This window comes from Ailuropoda melanoleuca, chromosome 15, assembly GCF_002007445.2.
Source record: "Ailuropoda melanoleuca isolate Jingjing chromosome 15, ASM200744v2, whole genome shotgun sequence".
NCBI lineage: Eukaryota > Metazoa > Chordata > Mammalia > Carnivora > Ursidae > Ailuropoda > Ailuropoda melanoleuca.
In genome coordinates this window covers 84,371,928-84,396,073 of record NC_048232.1, presented here as the reverse complement: position 1 = coordinate 84,396,073, position 24,146 = coordinate 84,371,928, and the positions used below count along the sequence as shown (strand labels likewise).

The following is a 24,146-nucleotide window of genomic DNA, read 5'->3' as shown; positions in this document are numbered from 1 at the left end:
AGAGAGAGAGAGAGACAGGAGCGAGAGAGGGAGCACAAGCAGGGGGAGTGGGAGAGGAAGAAGCTGGCTCCCAGCGGAGCAGGGAGCCCCATGCGGGGCTCGATCCCAGAACCCTGGGATCATGCCCTGAGCTGAAGGCAGACGCTTAACGACTGAGCCACCCAGGCGCCCCTAATATGCACCCTCTTGTGCCTGGCTTTTGTTACTCTGCACAATGCTTTTGCTACTCAACTGATGTCGTTACATTGGTCAGGATACCACAACTGGTTTATCTGTTGACCACTGAAGGACATTTGTGGTATTTCCAGTCTGGGACTGTCTCGAGCAAAGCTTCCACAGTGCTTCTCAACAGTCTGGAGGGGGAGGACAGAGAGGAGTTGGGGGAGGGGCACAGACAAACTTTCAGGCATAACGGACATGTGCATTACATTGATTGTGATGGTGGCTTCCTAGGTGGACACGTTGGTCAAAACTTATCAAACCGTAGACTTTACGTGTAGCTTATCCTTTGTCAATTATACTTTGATACAGCTCTAAAAAAGGTGATCAATGGCCTTTAGATATTGTTTTAGCCCCAGGATTCTTTATTCACACACAAACATTTGGGAAGCTCAATATATAGTAGAGATCAAGTCTGAGCTGCTTCTGTTAAATAATGGAGTGGCGTTTCTGGACCCTACCCACGCAGCTTCCCAAGGGCCCTCACAGTAATAAACCTGAGGCATGTCCCCAGGGCTCCACAGAAGCCAATTGGAAAAACACTACCCCAGAGGGTGTCTGACAGTCCTGCCAGCTCCAGGTGTTCTTGATTGAAGAACCTTCGGGTCTGGGTCTGGCCTTCCTGCCCATCCCCCCCCCAACTTCATCACAGTATGGAGCCCACATGCAGCTCTTTTCTATTGCACTGCCCAGGTGACAAGCACCAACTCACTTTCACATCTAGGCTGACAGTCACCTCCCCAGCCAAGTGTAGTGGTGCCTCCCCAGGGACCCTTCATGCATCTGGGCTCCCACTGCTCCCTGGGGTGGTCTCACCAACTGTGCTGCCTTGGTTGTTGTAATCTGTCCATCTGCCACTGAAACGGGGACAGCACCTCCGGTGCCAGGGTCACTAGTGCCCAGCACCAGGCCTGGCCAGAGGCAGGCACTCAGTGTATGCTGATTGAATGGGTCTCAGCTCAGCCCCTTCTAGAAAGTGCTACCAGGGCCAGAGTCTCTCTGGGGCACTCCAAGGTCCTCAGTCACCTCTGCAGCCTCCTCTCTCCCCACTTTCTCCTCGCTCCATCTGCTTCAGCCAGCGGCCTCCTTGCTGCTCCTCAGAAGCCTCAGGGATGCTCCCCGCTCAGGCTCTTAGCATTTGCTGCTCCTTCTGCCTGAAGCCTCTTCAATGTACTTAACTGGCTCTTCTCTCCGCTGAATTCAGGCATCTGCTCAAACATCACCTGCTTACAGAGGCCTCCCCTGACCTAGAGTAGCTTCTTCCTGTCCGTCTCTAACCCCCAGCTCGCCTTACTTTATGTGCAGAGTACTCATTACCATTGGACTTTTGGGGCATCCCCTCCACACCCCGTGCAGGAGGAGTCAAAGCCCATCTGTGCTGGGACAGGAACTCCATGAAGCCATATCCGTCCAGCTCTTTTTTTTTTTTTTTAAGATTTTATTTATTTATTTGACAGAGATAGAGACAGCCAGTGAGAGCGGGAACACAAGCAGGGGGAGTGGAAGAGGAAGAAGCAGGCTCATAGCAGAGGAGCCTGATGTGGGGCTCGATCCCATAACGCCAGGATCACGCCCTGAGCCGAAGGCAGACGCTTAACCGCTGTGCCACCCAGGCGCCCCCATCCAGCTCTTTTTAAGCAAGATATAGTTTAGTCTACAGTGAGAAGGATGTAGGTTAGACAGGGAGCGTGCCTCTGCTCTCCCCGATATCACAGCACTGAGCACACTGTGTGATCAGGATCCGGCTCCCCCACTCCAGAGTTGATACATAATGTCTGATTCACATGTATTCTCAAGGTGGGGTGAAGGGTCTGCCCTAGGAAATGATGAAGGAATCCCTGCTGAGAATTAATCCATGGATGTAAATCAATCCATTCATTCAACAAATAATTACCTGGCAACTACCATGGGCCAGGCGCTTTTTAAAGTGCTGGACATAAAAAATGACAAAGTCTCTGCTCTCCTGTGTCTTATGCTGTAGCTGGAGAGACAGACAATGAGCGAGTAATCATATAGCTGTTGGGAGAAGCAATGGGCCATGGGCCCTGCACATCCCTGTGGGTTTCTGCTGGGAATGCCAAGAGAGCAAGGCCTGGAAAGCTCTTTACCCAGACTATTTCCCACGGTTGTGTTTGTAGCAAGCAACCTTGAGGGAGGAGGTGACACGTCTCCCTACCCCCGACAAAGAACAGGCATGCCTACCACTTGCTATAAAATCGGTGAATCTCTAATCCTCGTGTTCCTCTTCGACACTGCCATCCACGAGGTCTATAGGGCTTCATGGAAGATCCTTTGCAAGGGCTCAGGGGACATGGGGTCCTGACACAAACACAGTGAAGCCCCTGCTACTGTTTTTACCAAGAGTAATAGGAAACAAACCAGACAAAATCCTTTGTCTCTTACTCAAGAGTTTCATCCATAAAACAGTAACACACTATGACTAAACAATAATAAACAGTAACAATTTATTAGTTGGTATATATGGTACGATCTCAGAGGCTGTACAGGTGAAGTGGAGATTAGTGCTATAGAGAAAAATAGAGCAGAAAAAAGAAGGTAGGGAGTATGGGAAAGACTTGCTGTTTTTTAAAGATAATGAAGTTTTTTTGATAATTTATTATTATTATTTTTTAAAGATTTTATTTATTTATTTGAGAGAGATAGAGAGGGTAAGCATGAGTACGCGGGGGCGGGGAGGAGACAGAGACAGAGAGACAGAGAAAGAGCGAGAACAAGCCGGGGGTGGGGGTGGGAGAGAGGGAGAAGGAGAAGCAGACTCCCTGCTGAGCAGGGAGCCTGATGTAGGACTTGATCCCAGGTCACAACCTGAGCCAAAGGCAGACGCCTAACTGACTGAGCCAGCCAGGCGCCCTATTATTATGATTTTGAAGTACACTCTACCCCCAAGGTGGGGCTTGAACTCACAACCGCAAAATCAAGAGTGGCATGCTCTACCAACTGAGCCAGCCAGGCTCCCCAAGACGTGCTATTTTAGATAGGGTTGTTAAGAAAGGCCCCTCTAAAAGATTTTTTAATTAAAAAAATAAAAATTAACAAAAATTTAAAATATTTTTAAAAATAAAAAATAGATAAAATTTTAAAAATAAAAAAAATATTTTAACAAAAAGAAAGGCCCCTCTGATAAGGTGACGCTGCAGTAGAAACGTGGACAAACGGAGAAAACAAGCCAAGTGACTATTTGGAAGAAGAGCTTTCAGCCACAGGGTACCCTAGGAACAAGGCAGGAGGTAGGAGGATACTTGGAATATCTTAAGAACAGCCTAGTGGCCCGTGTGACAAGAAGAGCGTAAGAGGGATAAGAGCAGAAGATGACGTCGGGCAGATTGTCGGGGATCAGAGCACATAGAGCCTCAAAGTTCGTCTAAGGCATTTGCAATGTACTCTGAATAAGGTGGGAACTATGGTGGGTGCTGATCGGGTTCTGTTTTAAAAGGATGACTCTGATTGCGGTGTGGAGAAGAGGCCCCCTGCCGACCAGGGTGGAAGCTGGGAGCGGGTGAGGAGGTTGTTCTAGTCGGGCTGAGAGATGACAGTAGCTTGTCCTGGTGGTGGTAGTGGAGGTGGTGGCAAGTGCTTGCTTATGGAGTGGATGTGGGGTTTGAAAAGAGGAGCCAAGAATGACCTCAAGGTTTTGTTCTGAGCAGCTGCAGATTTGGAAGGAATCAAGAGTATGATGAATGCGCATGAATGAACGAAAATGAACGCATGAATCACTGAATACCTTCTTTCTCTGAGGTGTGAAATAAAAGGACTGTCCCAAGGACAGCACTTTAAGAGCCTGGGGCCAGAGCTGGAACGCCCCGCCTCAAAAAAGGAGGTAGGGGTTCCTTTAAGAGGGCTCCGCCCCGCCCATGCGAGGCCCCGCCCAAATAAGGGTCACGTGCCCCTCGGTCCCTCACTTAAGGGCGGGCCTTAGCGGTTTGAAAGATCCGCGCGCGCTGCACGAGTGGCCGTTCTGCTCGTGACTGGGATGTCGGTGTTGCGGCCGCTGGACAAGCAGCCTGGCCTGAACACGGCCACCATCTTGGTAGGCGTCAGCTGCTCCGCTTCCCCCGCCCGCCTTTCCTCCTTTGCTGCGCCTCCGCTGCCCACTCCTCTGCGCTCTCTGAACTTCTGGAGCGGGCTTTTCAAAGGCTGGGGTGTGGTGGGCGGGAGAGTCACACTCTGAACCAATCGGAGTAGCCGCCCTCTGAGGCTGAAGGACGCCCCCACCAATAGGTGCGCGGCGGGCTCTGTCTCCGTTTCTGATTGGTGGGGCGGCTGGGCGGGGAGACTGGGCAGGGTCCCGTAAGCTGAGTTCAGAGCTGGGCGGGTACTGTGCTTCCTGGGGATGCCGCCCGAGGGAGGGTCATGGGAGGTAAGAAGTGCTGTGCGGTCGCGACCCTAACGGGTGCAGCCTGGGCCCTCAACCCGTGCTTGGCGGAGCCCTCTCGGTAAACGGCGCAGTGCGCGCGAGAGCGGGAATCCTGGGAGTCGCGCGGCGTTCCGGCTGTGGCCTGGTCCCCAGGCCCTCCGGCGGGACTGCTGCGCCCAGGCATCAGTGGGCCGCTTTCTCTCCCTGGGCAGCTGGTAGGCACGGAAGATGCTCTTCTGCAGCAGCTGGCCGACTCGATGCTTAAAGAAGACTGCGCCTCGGAGCTGAAGGTGTAAGTAGCCGAGGGTGGGAGTGTCCGATCGTTCTGCCAAGGCCTGAACCCCAGCTAAGGGATCCTTCACCACTCTTTGTCACACACTTCTGTTTTCCTTGTCACCACAGGAAATGTCCTTGTTCACCTCTTTACTTGTTTCCGGTCTGACACCCCCATGGACTCTGAGGTCAGCCCGTTGAGGTCAGGGACTTTGACTTTTGTTCACTGCTGAATCCCCAGTGGTTCGAGCAGTACTTGGCAGGGATACCCCTGCCAAATTTGGAGATAGGACTGGCTCTGCCCTGCCCCTCTGCTCACCTGAGGAGTCTAGCCCACAAGAACATCTGGGGAATAGGTGAGGAGCCCTTGATAGCCTCTTACCCTATGGAGGGCAGCATGTGAAAGGTCACTGTGATGTGGGTATATATATCTTTATCGTGCAATTTCTCATTTTTCAGCCACCTGGCAAGGTCCCTCCCCCTACCCTCCAATGTGAATCGGCCCCGAATTGACCTGATCGTGTTCGTGGTCAATCTTCACAGCAAATACAGGTGAGAGCCAGAGAGTGGGGACTGTCAGGGCCAGGTAGACCTGGTTTAGGGGTGCACTGGAATGGTGACCTTACTTGTGATGGGAAGGAGAGGACAAAGGGAGAGGCTGCCTGGGGTTAGCCCAGAGGGCGAGGACGGGGAAGCAATGGCAAGTGCATGATATTTCAAAAGACATTGATAAAAGGGCATGCACCTGGGTGGCTCAGTCAGTTAAAGCATCCGACTCTTGATTTCAGCTCAGGTCATGATCTCATGGTCCTGGGATTGAGCTCCACGTTGGGCTCCACACTCAGCACAGAGTCTGCTTGAGATTCTCTCTTTTCTCTCTGCTCCTTCCCGCTGTGCACTTGCTTTCTTTCTCTTTCTCTCACCTTCTATCTCTCCCTCTCTCAAATAAATAAATTTTAAAAAATAAAAAATAAAGACACTGATAAACTCCAGCAGTGGCATTGGTCATTTATGTAATGCTTTCTGCAGCCTTCTCTGTATCCCTAATGACAGGCCCAGACATGAATGAAACAGACCCCTGTCCCCAAAGTGTTCCCAGCCTACTGGGAGAGGAAGCTAGACTCCTGCACAGATGATTGTAATATCTAGCATAGTACTGTAAAAGAAGAATGCATTGGGCTATGAGAGCCCCAACAAGACCTCTGACTCTCAGGACTCGGGGCAGGGTAGACTTTCTGGCAGTGACCAGGTCAAGCTAGCCCGGTAAAAATAGGAGTCAGCAGAAGGTTCCAGATGAAGAAGATTAATGTAATGGGTAGGAGGAGCATAATGTGTGTGCAGGACTGGGAAGGCCGGTCCGGGATCAGGAGCCCAGTGTAGTGTGGGGTCGTACCCAGGGGAGCATGAGTGGCGGTGATGCTTGGGGCCTGGCCCGGCCTCCCTGTGGTGCTGGCAGCCCTGGGGACAGGACTGCAGCCAAACTGGAGAATACGGAAGAAGGTATGCTCTCTCCCTCTTAGGGGATGGCTGACTGAGGGTAGGCAGGGTGTAGCAGCCGGCACAGAAACCAAGGCACACACCCAGTCATGTGGGGGTTAAGGGAAGGCTGTGGTGGAAACATCTAGAACCAGGGACATAGAGCTACCAGACATACCCAGCAGCAGGATCAAATCCAGACCTGCTGCCCAGCCAGCTGGAAGGGGTGAGCAGTGACTGGAGCCCATGGTGGGGCAGAAAAAGGGCTGAGATCTGCCATGATTGCCAGAGGTCCTAACTCAGCAGATCTCTTGCTCTTTGGGTGAGACCTCTCTGTTCAAAAGGGACACTGACCGGTCTCTGGGATGATTCTGCTCTACGGTCACACTTAGGGGCAGAGAGCCAGCCTTACTGTTTGCCTCAGGCTTGCTTGTTCAGGCTGAGATCTTGGTTTGGTTCACCTGACCAAGGTGGCTTTTTGGCCAGGAGACAACAGATTTCTTCACTCCTTGGACACCGATGAATGAAACCTTGGCCCAGAAGGTCAAAATGCCCTTTTCCTAGAGGAAAAGACTTTTCATATACTTGATATGACTGTAAATATTGTCACCTTATTGGAAAGCAATTTTGCAATACCTAGGTATACTTTTTTTATTTTTTATTTTTTAGGGAGTGTGTGTGCACATGCACAAGTGAGGGTGGGCAGAGGGAGAAGGAGAGGGAGAATCTCAAGCCCCAACATTGGGCTCTTATCTCAGGACCCTGAGATCCTGACCTGAGCCGAAGCCAAGAGTTAAGAGTCGGACGCTCAAACAACTGAGCCACCCAGGTGCCCCTACCTAGGTACATTTTAGAAGGACATATTGTGACCCAATCATTCTGCATCTAGCATCTTTCCTACAGAAACATTTGCCTGCATGTGTGAGAATACAGATAAAAGAATGTTCATGTAGCATTCTTTGTAATGGTGAGAAACTGGAGACCATGTAAGTGTCTGTCACCTAGAAAATAGATTGTGATACGGGGTGGTCATTCCAAAGAAAGTAACAGGTCGAACCCAACCAAAACCAACTACACGCTTATACATATCACTGCCTGTATCTGCATATGAGAAATTCATATGCAAATGGTATTACACCCCAATCTGTGGGCAGCAGTAACCTCCGGGATCTTGAGAAGGAAGGGTGGTGCTGGAGAGGGAGCCTTACTTTTTACTGAATGCATCCGTATTCACTGTTGGATTGTTTACTGGCTTGAGTCACTTTATAATTAAAAGTACTTAAACAAAATGAAAGACCAAATATTCCTCTAGGGGTGTTTCCTCTTACCCTCATCTCCTTCTCCGGCCTCTCTGGGATGAGGAAGGCCTTCTGTCTTCTCCATGGTAATGTCTATCCTCTGGTTTGTCTTCTCGCACCAGCCTCCGGAACGTGGAGGAGTCCCTGCGCCATGTGGACGCCACCTTCTTCCTGGGGAAGGTGGGCTTCCTCGCCACAGGTGGTAAGTGCATCCTGCCCGCCCCTGCCGCGGGTGCTGTGTGCCTGGCACTGTGGGAGACTCCCCACCGAAGTGCCCCCAGGGGACGGAAAGAACGTGAGCTTCAGAGTCCGACCTGTTGGCCATCTCTCCAAAAGCAGGTCTGAGCAGATGGTTTTGCTGAGATAATTGTGGAGAGTTACCCGGGGCTCCCCGGGGCTTTCAGAGTGAAATCCCCACTCCTGAGAAGACACAAGTTTGGCCTTCCACCTTCCTGTCTGTGCACGTCTGCTGTCACTCTCCCATTCTTTGGTTCGGCTTCTAGTTCTCAAATCCTGGTGTTCCAGAGACTTTGTCATGTTAACAGCAGAAATAGCAGTAGCTCGGCTTCCCTGAGCACTCGCTATATAGCAGACGCTGTTCTAAAAGTGCTTCGTTTCTATATCACTTCATCTGCACTACACACAGCCCTTTGAGGCACATATTGTTATGTTTTGTAGCTGAGGAAATTATCCGTGTGGTTAAGTAACCTGCCCGTGCCCATCGCTAAAAAGTGGTAGAGCCAATATTCATACCTAGAGAGTCCTATTCCAGAGGCCAGGCCCTTAATGGTTATATCCTACAGCTTCTCTTGAATGCTCTTTTCCTCTTTGTCAAGCTAACCCCTACTTCTCACCTTGTGGGAAATGCCTCCCTGACCAGCCCTGCAGTCTGGGCCCCGGGGAGCCCACCCCACAGACTCCCCGCCCTTCCTCCTACACGACGGTGTGTCTGCACTGTCCACCCTGCCCAGCTGAGCCGTGAACTCCTGAAGGGGGGAGTGCCTGGCACAGATTATTCTCAGTAAGCATTGATGAATAAAGGAATGCCAGGTCATTCCTGTAGATTAATTCACTGAATCCCTGTAGTACCTCAGTGGCTGGGGGGCTCTTCCCATCCTCATCCTCGGGATGAGGGAACTCCTGTTTTATAGAGTGGGCTCTCCAAGGCCTTCTAGCTTTATTGTCTAATCTGATGAAAAGCAGGTTGGACAGGAGGGTCACCGCGCTGAGCAGTAAGCAACCGAGGCCCCGAGAGGGGTGCTCAGTGAGTTTGCCCAGTGCTTCCTGGCTGGAGGCCGCGAAGGCAGACAGGACAGCCTGCAACACTCACGACTTCTTTGCAGCCGGGCGGGAGAGCCACTGCAGCGTCCACCGGAACACCATCGTGAGGCTGGCGCACACCTACCGGAGCCCTCTGCTCTTCTGTGACCTGGAGGTGAGGATCACGTGGGCGCAGGGAAAGGGCAGTCAGCGCACCATGGGTGTGTCGAGAACGCTCCTCGGAGGGTCGTCAGGTGCCTGACCAAGGGTTGCTGACATGAGGACACAAGATCCTGATTCATATCCTGGCTTCTCCACTCCCTGGCTGTCCCTTGGCTGCATCGGTCACCCTAAGCACTGGGGTGCGCAAATGTGAAGCAGGGAGGCGATTTGCATTCAGCCTGAGCGCCTCTGGGCTGCCAGGTGCTATGGCTTGTGCCTTGCTGTTTCTTTTGCTTTGTGTTCTCTCATAACTGAGTCTGGTGTGTGTCTGTGTGGGTCCTCGTTAGTATCTCACTCCCCTGCTGGGCTGTAAGTGCTGTGAGGTCACACATCTTGTCTGTTTCATTAACCAGGGCTGCTCCTGTCCCCTCCGCAGTCAGAATGCCCACTGTCCCCCTTATGCCCCTGGACTGCAGGCCTGGTCCAGGCCCAGCCCAGGGCAGGGCATCCAGCAGGCGGCAGGGATGGTGGGGGAGTGGGCAGGTAGGAGGTTGGAGGGATGTGTATGGTGTCCGCTCTGCCCCAACTCACTTCTGTTGGTGTTTCTCATAGGTGACCCTAATTATAAGCACAGCAGAGCAGATTTCTATCTCGCTGATACATTTTGCTCTTTAGCTTCTCTTTCTGCCATATGAATCATGACTTTTTGCTAAAAGTGCTCAGCAGCTGTTCCTCTGGGTGGTCTGTGGGGGGCTCCCACGGCCTGGGCCGCCCCACCCAAGTACCAGACCTGCTCAGTTAGTTTTGGGGTCTGCTCATTGGTTTCGAGGTTCATTTCCGCTCTGTTCTCAGTCTGGCACCTGTTCCCAAAGGCAGAGTGAGGTGATACAGAGAGAACTGAGTCAGCACTCTGTCCATTATCACCACCCAGACCTGGGGTTCTTATTCACGGGTCTGTGGACCCCTCTGGTCTGAGGGTAGAATTCAGGGGGTCTGTGAACTTGTACGAGGAAAAAAATACTACTTTTTTCCCCCACTGAACTGTACGTGAAATTTAGCATCATGAATATAGGCGAGAGATGTCAGTAGTACTAGCAGGGCTGGGCTGTTACCAGCAGAAGTGGCAGACGTTTCCATCTCAGGAGGATGGCCAAGATCCCCTTATTCATTGATACAGATGTACATGCTACTCGGTCCCAAGTTCGTTTTGCGTATTTGATGACTATTTTAGTCAGCACTCTGCTGTCAGATAGGACTCCGGGGCCTGGGGCACACCTGAAGTGCCTGCCCTTCCAGGCTTTTCTCACAACGTACCCCAGAAACCCAAGACCCGGAGAGGAGAGGCAACTTGCTCAGTTACGCAGCACGTAAGCTAGTGGTAGAGCCAGCGAGTTTGCAAGCTGCCGTCTCCTTCCCTTCTTAGCCCGCTGACTGTGCGTTTTTGAGCAAGTCACTGCCCCTACACGCAGCCTTCATCTCATTATCTCCAAAGGGGAATCCTAATCCTTGCTGCACAGCTCAGGTACCGCACGCCTTGGGCGTTCCGGCTGCGGTGCCCTCAACCTTGCTCTGGGTGGCGCAGTTTTCTTTGTGGCCAGTAGGTGGCAGGCCACACCAGATCCTGGGGTCTCGGCGAGCCTGAGCATTCCAGGAAAAGGCCTGTGGCCGCCTGTTTCCAGGCAGCAGCTGGCCTGCCCACAGCTGAAGCTGGCATTCCCTCAGGCGAAGCACCCGGTGTCTGGACAGTCACTGCTCCTCGTACCGGTGTTGTTCTTTGCAGGGCACACTCCTCCACATACCTGAGTTTGAGCCTCGCTGTATTTTAAGGCCTTGCCGGGCAGGAATTTTCAGCCCCCTTTTGCGCATGAAGAAACACGTTCAAGAAGCTGGAAGGTTGGCCCAGTGAACATATTTCCGACCGATGCTGATAGGGTCCTGTGCTGTTCCCTGAGCACACAAATGAGCCGGGCACCGCGCTTGCGCCCTCCAAATCGCGCTAGACCAGCAGGCACGGCGTGCTGCAGCAGAAGGACTTGGGGAGGCCTGGAAGCCTGGCGGGAGAATGCAGCCGTTCCTTCCTGCAGGGGACGGGAGCAGCCTGATGTGGTCGGACTTGGGTTTGGAGGCCACATCTCCAGAGCGTGGTGTGTAGATTGCAGGAGGCCCAGCCAGGGACGAGGCTTGGGGGTCGAGGCTGGGCAGGAGGCCAGCTGGGGAGCCTGAGTGAGAGCTGCAGCAGCAGCTCGGAGGTGTATTTCGGGGGCAAAGGCCACAGAACTCAGAGGGAGAGGATTCCGTCAACAAATACTTCCTAGGTACCTCTAGTGTGCCAAGCACTGTTCTAGGCACTAGGGATGCAGCATAGAACAAAACAGAAAAAGAAGAAATCCCAGCTCTGTGTTCATGGAGCGAACAAAGTAAGGAAGTAAAATGTGTAACGTGCTAGAAAGTGAGTATGTGGCACGTCAGGTGGTAAAGGGGTTAAGGTTTAGTGGGATAGACAGGAGTGACCGTTAATGAGACCTTTAAAGACTTGAAGATGGCGGGAGCGCAGGCCGTGGAGACTCCTGGAGAAGCACAGGAGGCCTGAGGAACAATATGATGGCCTGGCTTCGGAGGGCTTGCCTGGTGTGTCCAGGTTCCCACTGGGGAGGCCAAGGGCCCGAGCGCAGCAAACAGAGGGCAGAGTGACCGTGGCGTCAGAGCAGGGGGCCTTGTGGCCCTAATAAGGGCGGTGGCCGTGTCTCTGAGTAAGGCAGGAGCTGCGCATGGAGGGTGCGGGGGAGGGAGGGATGCGGCCTGACGTGGGCTTTATTTGTTTTTCTTTTCTATTTATGTGATACGGGTTTAAATGGATCTCTCCAGCTGTTGGGAGGAGAGTACGGGGAAGGGAAGCAGGGGCAGAAATGAGGAAATGGGCCCCAGTGGCTGGTTCTGGAAGAGTTAGGAGTGGCCTGGGCTCCGTGGTGTCCGGGGGGCGGGGGGGGGCAGGATGGTCGCAATACTGGGGGTTTTCCAGGGTGGAGCTAACAGGCTGTGCCTGTGGCCTGGGTATGAGTGAGACATGGGAGAAAGGAGAGTCAGGATGGCCTTGAAGTTTTCAGCTTAGCCGGTGTTAGGATGGAAGTGACTTTGGCTGAGATGGGGCAATTGCAGGGGTGGGGAGGACCCTTAGGGACTCCACTGGGGGCATACTAATAAGATCAGGGTGTTGGTCAGACATCTACCCAGAAATCGAGTAGGCAGCTGCACATGTATGTCTGATGTTCAGAGGAAGGGTCTAGAGATGTAATTTGGGCATCGTGGGCCATGAGATGGTTTTAGATCACGGAACTGAATGAGGTCACCAGGGAGTGTGTGTGGGGAGAAGCCCTGCAAAGGCCAAGGCCGGGGGCGGGGGCAGCACTTAGTTAGAACTTAAATGTGTGACAGGAGGGAGCAGCCTGTGAGGCGGGAGGAGGTGTGTGTTGGTGGGGGTGAGTGTGTTGTGGGGGGGGGGCAGGTGGATAGCATTCGGGGGAGGGGGAGCACTGTGGCAGACCAGGGTCTGCTGAGCGGAGACTCGGAGACTCGGTGAGAATGACAATTGCCTCTGGTTTTGGAACGAGGAGTCACCGGTGACAAAGGCAGGAGCAAGAGCAGGACTGAGGGTGCCTCGTCCCTAGTGAGGATGACTGGTTGGACGGCGATGCCCCCTTCCCCAGTTAGAGGGGAAGCGGGGGAGGACGAGATGCTGCTGCGATGGCCCGTTGGCGGGGGCGGGCGGCCGAGCTTCGTCATTCGTACTTCACCAGGCACTGAAGTGGCGACCCCTTTGCCGCGCTCGCTGGTGCCAGGCCCAGGGACAGAGTGGCCCGCCCTGCCTGACCGCACCCCAGGGTGCCTCTGGGCCCCTGCCTTCAAAAGCCCTGATAAAAGAACTGTGTTGATGGCACCTCCCTGTCCCTTTGAGGGCCACTCTGTTCACTGCTCTTTTCCATGCCTGGGAGTATCTTCCTTGCTCGCATCTGCCTCCTGGGCCTCGGTTGGAACTAGCTCTGGTTCGAATCCCGACTCTGCGGCCACTAGCCACTTCGCCTACCGCCTCCAGCCCTAACGCTGTTTCCTCTGGAGGACAGTCGTCGTCCGTGGCTCCCTGGAGGGCGTGGGAAGGATCCGTGAGCCTCAGCCATGGGAAGCGGCCGGGCGCCGCGTGCTGTGGACAGGGGCCAGGCCGTGATGCGCAGTGCTGCCCGAGTCCGGCCCCGCTCTCGGCTTCCGCTCTCCTTCCGCAGCCTGTGCAGCTGCTCTGCCCCGGTCCGCCTCACCCCTGCCCCCCCCACCCCCCTCGCTCTCCCGCTGCAGGTGGAAGGCTTTCGAGCCACCGTGNCTCTCCCGCTGCAGGTGGAAGGCTTTCGAGCCACCGTGGCGCAGCGCCTGGTGCGTATGCTGCAGATCTGCGCTGGCCACGTGCCCGGTGTCTCGGCCCTGAACCTGCTGTCCCTGCTGAGGAGCTCTGAGAACCCGGCGCTGGAGGACCTGTGAGAGCCGCCGCCCCCGCGCCTCCCCTCCCCACGGCCCGGTGCCCGGCGGGCGGCTTCGCGGTGGCCGCAGACCAGGCCCGGGCCTGCCGGGCGCTGGGTCAGCGGTGGGTTCCCTGCACGGCCCAGACTCGTCCGCACTGCACCCCGGCGCCCCGCTGGTGGGACTGCAGCCCCCTCCGCGCCACGCTCACTCTAGCAGAGCCCCGTGTCTTCATCCACCTGCCCGGCTGCCTCTCCACCTCAGGCTTCATTCGAACAGAACGTCCATGGCTCAAAAATAAGTTTGAAAACCCCTGCTCTCCTCCACCACCTTGATTGTGCAGATGAGGACACGGACTCCGAACAGTTAGGAAGGTCGGGCAGGGGAGCTTGGACTCTGCGACCCAACCTGACTCCTCGTCCTAGCCCCGCCATCCTTATAGAGCCTGCTGTGGCGTCACAGAGCCCCAGTTTCCTTAGGTGTGTAATGGAGATCCTTCTACTGGCCCTGTTGCATCGCGAGGACCGAATGAAATGCCAGGCCTGCCGCTGTATTTTTCCCTCCACTTGTATCGCGTGTATCCCATGATCCCTTGCAGTAAGGCCTTGCAGGGTACCAGCTAAGCGCTCAGGGAGAAGTAACTGTCGTATGAAATCCCACAGAGCTGGGTTCAAAAGCTGTTGCAAACCCAGGAATTACACTGTTTATGAATTGATACGTTTGTGGGAATTTTATGAACGGATACGTTTGTGGGAATTACGTGAGAGAGGCTGGAGGGCTGGCTCCCGGCTTGGCGGCCAGAGGCGGTGCCGTGACTAGGGCTCCCCGTCTCCTTTGGGTCTAATGAGAATTTGCAGAAGTGCCAGGGTTGGAATCCAGGAATCAGCCAGCTCAGGGCCCCTGCCGCCGTCCTGTGGCCAGCTGGGCACATGGGGGCTGGTGGACGAGACCTCAGGAGGAGAGCCGGGTCTGGGCTCCCTTGGACCGGGACAGTGCCGCCCGCCCCCACCTGACTCATGCCAGGACCTGCCTCCATCTTTGGGCAGCAGGACGGCCCTGCCTGGTGCCCTGGGCAGGGCTGGCCCTGTGGGGCCTCTGCTTTGATTTTGCGGTCACAGCCGGAGCCCATGCTCCCCATGAAGTGGGGCCAACTTGAAACTCATGGCAGGCGTCATGAGGGTGGGGCCTCCCTTTCTCCTTTCTACGGGCTTCTGCCCGAGCTTGGCCCAGCGCCGCACCCCCAGTGTTCAGTAAGCATTGGCAGCCAGACACCTGGCTGATTGGAGGCTGCCCCGCGGGGCCCATCAAGAACCTCAGCTGCAAAGATTCCAGTTGAGGTCCCCAGTGTCCACAACGCACTGCACGCTTTTCAGTCTCCTCACCAGCCTCTCCTGTGCCCCCTGCCGAACTGCGAGGTTGGTACTGTTTCCCTACTTCTGCTCATGGAGCCGGGACTGCTGCGGCCAGAGGCATGTCCACATCCCACAGCTACTCAGGCCTCCGACCTCCAGCCCCTCCTCTGCTCTTCCCTCCAGTTGTTTTCTTAGGCACCTAATGGTTGAACAAAGGTTCGGGCGTGTCTGCTGGGCAGGCCCGAACTGTCCACACAGAAGTGGTGGAACACAGGCCTTGTGCCTGAGAAAACAGCCGTCAGGAAAGGCAGTCTCAAGGAGCCACTCCCACGTGCTGGGGTCTGCACCTCAGGACAGGGGCAGGCCTGGGGGAGGAGAGGGCAAGGAGCAGGGTAGGAGCGCTGCCTGAACCAGGAAGAGGACGACTGCACACATGGGGCTCCGTGGCACCGGGGAAGGGAAGCCAGCTTCCGTGGTAAGGTTGCTGTGTCCAGGGTTGAAGGAAGAGGCTGAGGTGAGAAGAAGTGTGCCTCAGTCTCCGCGGGGATGGGCAGGATCAGCAGAGGCCTGCTGCCTCCTAGGAACCAGCCATGTCTTCAGCTCCTCAGCATCCTGGGCTGGGAAGGGTGGGGCTTTGCAGGGCAGTGGGGAGAGGGGGAAGTAGGGTAGGTCTCTGGGAGCTGATGGAGCAGGTATCCAAGCAGGAGAGGAAGGTAGCGTGGACACAGCCTGCCTGCCTCTGCTGGGCATGTCCCTTTGTTGGAGACGAGGGGAGGTCCTCCCCATACCCTCAGCCTCCCCCTAGCTGGCATGGGGCGCACTTCTCTCTTTCTGGTCCCGGTGCCATGTTTTCCTTGCCACCTGGTGCCATTTAACAAGAGAAGTGGCATCACACTCCAGCCGAGGATCTGAGAGCCTTCCAAGTGCCGGGGGAACTCGCTGCTGTCCCTGCTGCCAGCTCCAGCGAGCTTGGCAGGGGCCCAGGAACCCAGAGGCCGCCTCTGCCTCACGGCAGAGCCCAGCAGCCCTGAACAGCAGGCAGCAGCCCTCCCAGGCCTGTCGCCCCCGGCCAGGGACAGCTGCTGCTCTGCGCGGTCTGGAGGCCAGGGACGCTGGGAGGCAGTTCGACCAAGGGAAGTAATGGAAGACCAGTCTTGATGCCCCAGTGGTGCCTGGAATGGGTGCTTGGTGCTGTGGTGGGGCCGAGGGAGCTAGGAGAGCCCGTGCTTGGCTTCCTACGGATCTCATGACCTTAGGTCACCTTATCCTCCATGAGCCGCAGTTGCCTTGTCTATAGAGTGAGATCAGGCTAATTAATGCCTTTCTCCCCACCTGGTCTCAGGACTGAGGAGAAGCCATTATTTTGTTTTATTTTATTTATTTATTATTTTTTTAAGATTTTATGCATGTATTTGACACAGCGCACAAGCAGGGGGAGTGGCAGAGGGAGAAGCAGACCCCTCTACTGAGCGGGGAGCCCAATGCCGGACTCGATCCCAGGACTCTGGGATCATGACCTAAACCGAAGGCAAACGCTTAACGACTGAGCCACCCAGGCGCCCCAAGAAGCCATTATTTTAAAGGTAAAGCTTCAAGCAAATGTCAGAACTCTCTGGCTGGCCTTGGTTACAAGATGGCCACATGGGAGGCAGTCATGGTGGGTGGGCTACCAGTCTGAATGGGGGGGGCGGCCTGAGGCTCCTGAAGGAGATGCCTTTCTACTGGACCTGGGAGCCACAGGGTCCATGCTGTCTGAATACACGGAGGAAAGAGTGGGGTTTGGGCCCCGCTGTACAGGTGAGGTGTCCAGGGCTCTCGGGCAAGGCTTGTTCAGGTCACAGGCTCTTTTGTTCGTTGGCCACACCCCAGGGAGCTCACGGTCTTCGAAGCAGATGGCCGGGGCCTATGCCCGATCTAATGCTGTTTCCCGTCCTGGCCAAGGAGGCAGCCTCCCCAGTGAGGAAGGGGCTCAGCCACAGGGCACCTGTGTCTCCTCCACCCCTCAGTGAGCAGAGTCAGGGGCAGCCTCGGGCTGGGGCTCCGACAGGGCGAGCTGGTCACAGAGGGGAAGTGATGCAGTGGGAAAGGACCCAGCCTTTGAGTCTCACTGACTTGGGGTCTGTGGCCAACCTGCAGCGTGACCTGGGGCAGCTCACTTCCTGTCTTCCTGGCCCCACAGCCTCTTGAGGTTCGTAAGCCTCAGAGAAACCAAAGAGCCTGACGTTGCGCCTGCCCCGTGCGTGCCCTGCACGGACAGGGCTGGCTGCCTGTGCCTGGGGTGTGGTGGGCAAGGTTGAGCGCTGGGGAGTTCTTGAGACAAAGGCCTGCACAGCTTGCCCTCCCCTCACACACCTGGCACTGGGCCAGGCCCACCTGACAGAACTCCAGCAGCAAGGGTCCCTCTCCCCGAGGCACCTGCTGGCTTACCCTCCTTCCCTCCGTCTCCCCTGGGGCCCTGAGGGTGCAGCAGAGAATCAGTGTGGAAAGACTTCTCATAGACACCTGGAGACTCAAGGGGTGGAGAGTGGGGACAATGTGGTGGGTTGTCAGGACCTGCCCACATCTTTGTCCCACCTGAGTGTGACCCTAAGGACGGAGGGCTGCTGAGGACCAACTCTGGGAGGGAGAGAGGGTGCGGAGTTGCAGTGCCCTTGCCCCAGACAGGGGACCAGGAGGCAGGCTTCCTTGGGGCCACCCTCTTAAATCAGGAGGAAAGCCAAAGGCCTCTCGGAGCCCCTGGGAGCTGACACGGGGTGGCTGCCTGGTCTGGCTGCATAACGGCCCTGCAAGGCCAGAGGGCTCCCAGCACCCGGTCGTCCTCTGCTGTGTGTGGCCACAGGCTCCTCGAAGGCTGCACCTGACCTCCCCTTCCACCGGCTGACCAGCGGGGGCCTGCACTGGTGTGTGTGTCTTGGGAGCAGTGGTGGGAGGGCTCAGGGACTGGGGCTGCCTGGCTCGTCTCTGACCCTCCTGGGCCTGCTTTCTTTTTTGTAAAGTGGGAGTCCCGATGCCGGTTCCCTCACAGGCCTGAGGCAAGGGGTGTGGGCTCATGCAGGGCACAGGGCCGGGCAGGGGTTGAGTCGGCACTGGGCACAGCTGTTTTCCTGGTTACTGTGCCATTCCCTGGGCCTTGTCTGCTCCCCACCAGACATCCTGGGGGATCACTCTGGCCTCCATCCCTCTGTTCTGAAACCTCACCAGGCCTGCCTTGACTCCCAGGCCCTCCCTGACACCCTTCCCTCCCGAAATTTTCTCCCCAGCACTTCTCAGCCCCTCGCCTACTGTAGGGTTTGCCCATTTGGCTTTTGTCTCTGTGGCTCCCTGTCCTCTCTCCTCTCTAGAATAGTGCCTGGTGCAGAGTAAGTCTCAGTAAGTATTTGGTGAATGAATGGAGGTGTCTGCTCACGGGGTTGGCCTGTGCATCATTCCTACAGGGCCAGAAGCCTGCAGGGAGGCCCAGAGCCTGGGACCTTGTCCCTGCCCGTGTGGTGCCTTGAACGAGGCCTGAGGGAAGGGCAGCCCCTGGGGAGTCTCCCCCGCTCTCTTGCCTCCCTGCCCCAGCCTCACAGCCTTCCACCTTCCACCTGAAGGCCCGGCCCCCAGGAGGCTGAGACGCTAAGGGGCTGGGCTCTCCTTTCTGACCTCACATGGAGGGCCTGTGTCCCCCATCCCAGGGTCGTGCCGAGAACTGCTGGGCTGCCCTGGGCAGCAGCCCTGAGGCGTGCTGGACTGTGTGCGCGTGCACGCGTCGTGCATGTGAGTGCACACGAGTGTGTCCCTGTGTGTAGTGGGGAAGTGGGAGACGAGGACCTGCGGCTAGGCAGCCTGGGCCTGTGAAAACCCGGACAAGGAGCTCGGAGCTGCGTCACGGAGGCCACCTCCGGCCCTGGCAGAGTTTGGCGTCAAGGGGAGAGGAGCTGGGGGCTCTCCGGCCTCACAGGGTCTCTGTGTGGATCCTCCGCTTCTCCTGCCCCTCGTCCCGGTGTCCCCACATTCTTCCCACTGTCCCCGGGGAGAGGGGCTTCGTAGCAGTGTCCTGTGTGTCAGCGCTACATGCAGGAGAAAGGCAAAGGGAGTCCCTGCTCCGGGGCCCGTGACAAAATGCGACAGAATTCGAAGGAGACGGCCCACCCGCTGAGGAGGGCAGGGAAGCCGAGCAGCTCACACTGCGTGGTCCCTTTTATGAATCACAAAACCCGTTTTTGTGTCAGGCACTTACCTGAGCATGGAAAGGCACAAAACGGGGGGGGGGGGGATGAANGGGGGGGGGGGGGGGGGGATGAAAAAGTCCAAAGGGACACAGGCTTCCTCTGGGGACAGCAGGGAAATGCCCCTTCTTACTCACAGACTTCTGTGTTGTTTGAGGGTTTTTTTATGAGAATGTGTTCAGGTATTACTCACAGAATTACAAGTAAAAATAATGTTTACGTAAGGAGCGCGCCCTGGGTCCCCGAGCGCTTTCACATCTAGATCTGGGGCCTGGGCCCCTCTGTCCCCCGGGGATGGCCCCCCTCCGCTTAACACCGCTCTTGTCCCACTGGCAGTGGTTCCTCCTTCCCCCCACCCGGTCCCCGTCCCCGTCCCCGAGGCATGAAGGGCGCAGGCCACGCTTCACGGCCGGCGGGCACAGACCCTGGCCGGGCTCCCCGATGCGCTGGGTCATCCATTTGCCCCTCAGAGCCCTTGCTTCGCCATCTGGAAACCAGACGTCATAATACGGCCTGTGTCAGAGCCATTGGGAGGGTGTTTTGAGGGGAATTTGAGGGACAAAGATCATGGGAGGCTCCCTTTTCCCTGACAGACCCCAAATTAATTATCTTTGTAAAGCAATGCATCAGTGAGTGAAAATGTGAGAACACTGAGAGACGTTCCGTTCCGTTGGATGGGTTTTTCAGCAACAAAGTCCCTTCTTTTCTACTCAGTACCTTTAAGGCGATGATATCAGAATATTTAAAAACTATCAGGCGCCCGGCTGGCGCAGTCAGTGGAGTGTGAGACTCTTGATCTCGGTTTGTGAGTTCGAGCCCCACGTTGGATGTAGAGATCACGTTAAAAAAAATAAAATCATGAGGCGCCTGGGTGGCTCAGTTAAGCGGTCTGCCTTCAGCTCAGGTCATGATCCTAGGGTCCTCCCTGCTCAGTGGGGAGCCTGCTTCTCCCTCTGCCCCTCTCTCCCCCTCCCCCTGCTTGTGCTCTCTCTCTCTCTTTCTCTCTCAAATAAAGAAAATCTTTAAAAATAATGAAATAAATAAAATCATAAATAAATACTATCAAAAGAACAAGGAAAATTTGCAAGAACTACACTGATTTTAGAAAGTTTTAACTCTTCTCTCAGTCACATCTCAGTCAAGAAGTGATGGAGAGGGGGCGCCTGGGTGGCGCAGTCCTTAAGCGTCTGCCTTTGGCTCAGGGCGTGATCCCAGCGTTCTGGGATCGAGCCCCACATCAGGCTCCTCTGCTGGGNTCGCCTGGGTGGCTTAGTCGGTTGAGCGTCTGCCTTGGCTCAGGTCAAGACCCCCGGGTACTAGGATCAAGTCCCGGATGGGGCTCTGCTCAGCAGCGAGCCTGCTTCTCCCTCTGCCTGCCATTCCCCCTGCCTGTGCTCTGTCGATGACAAATAAATATATAAAATTTAAAAAAAAAAGTGATGGAGAAAACATGAATAAAGAAATTAATAATCTTGACATTTAGAGTTGTGAACCAAAATAAGGAATACACTGAGGATCTAACCTAACATTTATCACGCTGGTCTGTTGGGGAAANGGCGTCTGCCTTGGCTCAGGTCAAGACCCCCGGGTACTAGGATCAAGTCCCGGATGGGGCTCTGCTCAGCAGCGAGCCTGCTTCTCCCTCTGCCTGCCATTCCCCCTGCCTGTGCTCTGTCGATGACAAATAAATATATAAAATTTAAAAAAAAAAGTGATGGAGAAAACATGAATAAAGAAATTAATAATCTTGACATTTAGAGTTGTGAACCAAAATAAGGAATACACTGAGGATCTAACCTAACATTTATCACGCTGGTCTGTTGGGGAAATTTCTCTTAACTGTGAAGTCAGCATTCAGGGCCTCCCTCCGCTTCCCATTTGGGAGTCGCAAGTGAAAAGGTCTGTCCCAGGTCAGGCACCTGCACCTGCACACGCCACTGACACGAATCGCACACGCCTTTCACCATTGCCCGCTTTGTCCTGGGTGCATGTCCCGTGTGGCACCGAGAGGGCCCCGGGTAGACAGTCACTCTCCCCCTCTGACTTGCACCCCTGAAGGCCTGTGTAAGTGACCCCAGACTGCTCCCACTGGGCCACCTTCTCCCAGGGACGGGTTCCTCACTCCAGGTTCCCACAAGACTCCGTCTGCTCTGCCCGATGGAAGGAGGGTTGATGCGGTGCCTGGTCTGATGTAAGGGCTCTGAGGTCCTGAGGGAGTCCTGAGGGAGACGGGTAGTAACAGCACCACTAGCGATGGGGGTGAGGATTCCGCCCCCACTCCTCTCCAGGCTCCTGGCCCCCCACCCCCTCACCACACACACCCACACTCACACCCACACCCACCACCCCAGACCCACTTCTCCTTTGCAGCTGCCCTGACGCCTACACTTTCCTGCCAGGGAGTTGGTGGCCCGTGGGCAGGGGACGGAGAGGCAGTGGGCCAGGGCTCCTCGAGGCCAGCCAACTCAGGAGTCCGTGTGGGTCTTCAGAGTCCCCTGAGCCAGAAACCTGGGGCCCAGCTTTGCTCCCCTCCCTCCACAACATCACTCTTTCCTCCTAAACAACTTCTAGATGGTTCCCCTGCCGTGGACCATGGTGTCCTGTTTCCAACTCCCAGCAGCCAGAGAGGGTCGCTTCTGAAGCACAGCTCAGAGAGTCTCTCCCTGCATTCAGGTACCTCCTGGGGGCTCCCCACTGCCAGGAGCCTGAGGCTTGAGGCCCAGCGGATCTGCACCCTCAGGCTCCCTGCCACCCCAGCGTCCCTGAGGCATAGCCATGCCTGTCCCCAGAGTAAGCTTCCCCTCTTAGCTCTCTTTGCCTTGGCCCTTGCCAGTCTCTCTGCCTGGAAGCTTTCTCTCCCCCTGCAGATACTAAAGATCTATTCCTGTGCCCGAGGCCCTGCCCTGTGCCCTGGACAGGGACTCCCACCTCTGTGCTCCCCAGCCCTGAGCGCGTAGTGGTCTGGTATGGCCACCATGTCAGGGGCCCCTGGGGAGGGGGAAGCAGATGTCAAGAAAGGCAGAAGGGGCCTGTGTGTGTGTCTGAGACTCAACCTGAGAGACACAGGTGACAGGTGGGGGAACCCAAACGTTGGCAAGACAGACAGAGGGGACCTCAGTGCGACGCAGAGGCAAGCAGGCCAGGACACACACGGCCCTGGGGAAAAGGAGTTGGGGTGGGCAGGCTGCCCACTGGGTCTCGGTCTGTCTTTTCATCTGCTGGTCTGAGTCTCCCTCCTGCCTAGAATCTGGAGACTGAGTTGTCTGTCCTTCGACCCTCGGCCACCCACCCCCCTCCCCTGCTGTGCCCTCTACTCCAGCCAGAGGTTGCTCAGTCTACAGCAAGGTCTGCTTAAAGTCCTGCACAGCTCCCTGGTGCCTTCAGCCGAGTCCAAGCTTTTTAACCCTCAGCTGAGGACCCAGCCCGGCCCTCTGACCCAGCACTGTCTGGTCTCCTCTGTCATGCTCCCCTACACCTCACTCCATCTGGCAAACCTTCTTATCATCACCTCCTGTACAAAGCCTTCCTGGCCCCTCTGTGGCTGCTGCCACCACAAGGCATTGTCTTTCCCTAGGACAGTGGGCTCTCAGGAAGCTTTTGATGAACTGAACGAGCTCTGCTTGGGAAGGGCACGAAGGGCCCCCAGAGGAGGACGCAGGTGAGATGAGGAGGACATGGCTGGTGGGAATTGTCTGGGGCTGTGGGCTGGCCTTGGGGAGCAGGACAGAGGAGGCCACCCAGAGGTCTGTGTCGTGACTAGGGCACCCATCCTCTATTGCCCAAGAGCAGGTCCAGGTCTGCACCCCAGCACCGTCCGGGCGCTCAGCACAGGGCCCGCCCAGCCAGCGTCTGGGGGTGATGGTTGAGTGGTCGAGTGGAGGAACCGCAGGTAGAAAGAGAAGGTGTGGGGTGCAGGGCCTTGGGGCCCTGGCTGAGAGTGGACCCACCCCAGCAGGCAGGAGGGTGGGGCGGGGCCCAGTGGGTGGTGGCCCCTCCCGGTTTCCTCCTCTGGCAGCTGAAGCCAGACTCAGTCCCCGCCGTGTGTAAGGCAGCATGGGCCGCAAGAGGAGAGGTGCCAGGAGCCTGCGGGGCAGGGACGGGCCGGCCCCCACTCAGTGCGTCCAGGCCGAGTGCTTTGACCCTCTGGTTCGAAACTGCGTGGCCTGCAAGCTCTTCCGGACGTCAGAACCTAGACCGGGTAAGAGTCCACCCACTCCGCCCGCCGGTCAGCGGGGCAGCCCCGGGGAGGAGGATGGTCCCGCTGCCACTGCTGGAAGCTGGAGTTGCAGGCATGGCCCCCACCTGCCCCAGGATGGGGAGGGGATGCGGTGACTGGTTTGATGCGGGGGTGCGGGGGGCTGTTAGCAGGGGCCTGGATGGGGACCACGGTCCCCACGTGGCCCTTACCGCTCCCTCTCTTCCCCTTCCCCNTTAGCATTTGGCTTAAAATCAGACCATCTTTGGCAGCCCTCGAAGGTTGTGGCTGAGCTCCTGTGCTTTTGAGCGGCTGGGGCACACCGCGTAGGGAGCTTTCCTTTAAGTGCAGGGAAGCCACCATCGACCAGAATGAATCTAGGAAAAGGATGAAGTGGGAGGATGCTTAATTTATAGCTGGGTGTTGTATTTCTTTAATACTTGCTCTCAGAGCTGTCCTGCTTTACCTGATGCAAATGGCAGCAATGAGTAACCAACTGACTGGTTTGCTTCAGGATTTAATACAAGATGATTTTGATTTTAACAAAGAGCCTGGATTGTGCTAATTCTCAGGTATCTGTACCCTAGGGTCAACCCTGAGCTTGGCCCAATCTTCTAGGACCTACGATGCCATTTTCACCCTCATAGCAGCTTCCAGAGCCCTGGGCTTGCACTTGGGAGGAAGTCTACAGCCCCTGTGGGGCTGGACTGCACACTCACACTGAAGGCACCCTGCCAAGCATCTCTCTTAGAGTCCTCCTGGGGTCCCAGCTGCCTCCGAGGCACACTCAGCTGTACATAGGGAAAGGCCCAGGACCTTCAAAGG

General features: G+C 56.0%; 1 protein-coding gene across 4 annotated transcripts; it reads left to right on the top strand.

Annotated features, from left to right (window-relative positions):
* The first annotated feature begins 4,140 nt into the window (after positions 1-4,140).
* On the top strand, positions 4,141-14,283 carry CENPM (centromere protein M). 4 transcript variants are annotated; one of them, XM_034643945.1, is made up of 6 exons: positions 4,141-4,267; positions 4,807-4,886; positions 5,327-5,419; positions 7,764-7,843; positions 8,985-9,076; positions 13,447-14,283. In XM_034643945.1, the coding sequence occupies exons 1-6, from the start codon at positions 4,211-4,213 to the stop codon at positions 13,585-13,587; spliced, it is 543 nt and encodes a 180-aa protein (XP_034499836.1). In that variant the 5' UTR covers positions 4,141-4,210; the 3' UTR covers positions 13,588-14,283. The 4 variants fall into 4 exon arrangements, with proteins under 4 accessions (XP_034499836.1, XP_034499837.1, XP_034499838.1 ...); XM_034643946.1 differs by lacking the exon at positions 13,447-14,283 and adding an exon at positions 10,844-12,551; XM_034643947.1 differs by lacking the exon at positions 4,141-4,267 and adding an exon at positions 4,493-4,597.
* Positions 14,284-24,146: the final 9,863 nt, after the last annotated feature.

Bases quoted from the DNA above. Each gene is read 5' to 3' on its own strand.
- CENPM (XM_034643945.1), top strand. From the start codon at position 4,211: ATGTCGGTGTTGCGGCCGCTGGACAAGCAGCCTGGCCTGAACACGGCC. The intron at 4,268-4,806 runs GTAGGCGTCAGC...CTCCCTGGGCAG, and splicing joins TGAACACGGCCACCATCTTG to CTGGTAGGCACGGAAGATGC. The intron at 5,420-7,763 runs GTGAGAGCCAGA...TTCTCGCACCAG, and splicing joins AATCTTCACAGCAAATACAG to CCTCCGGAACGTGGAGGAGT.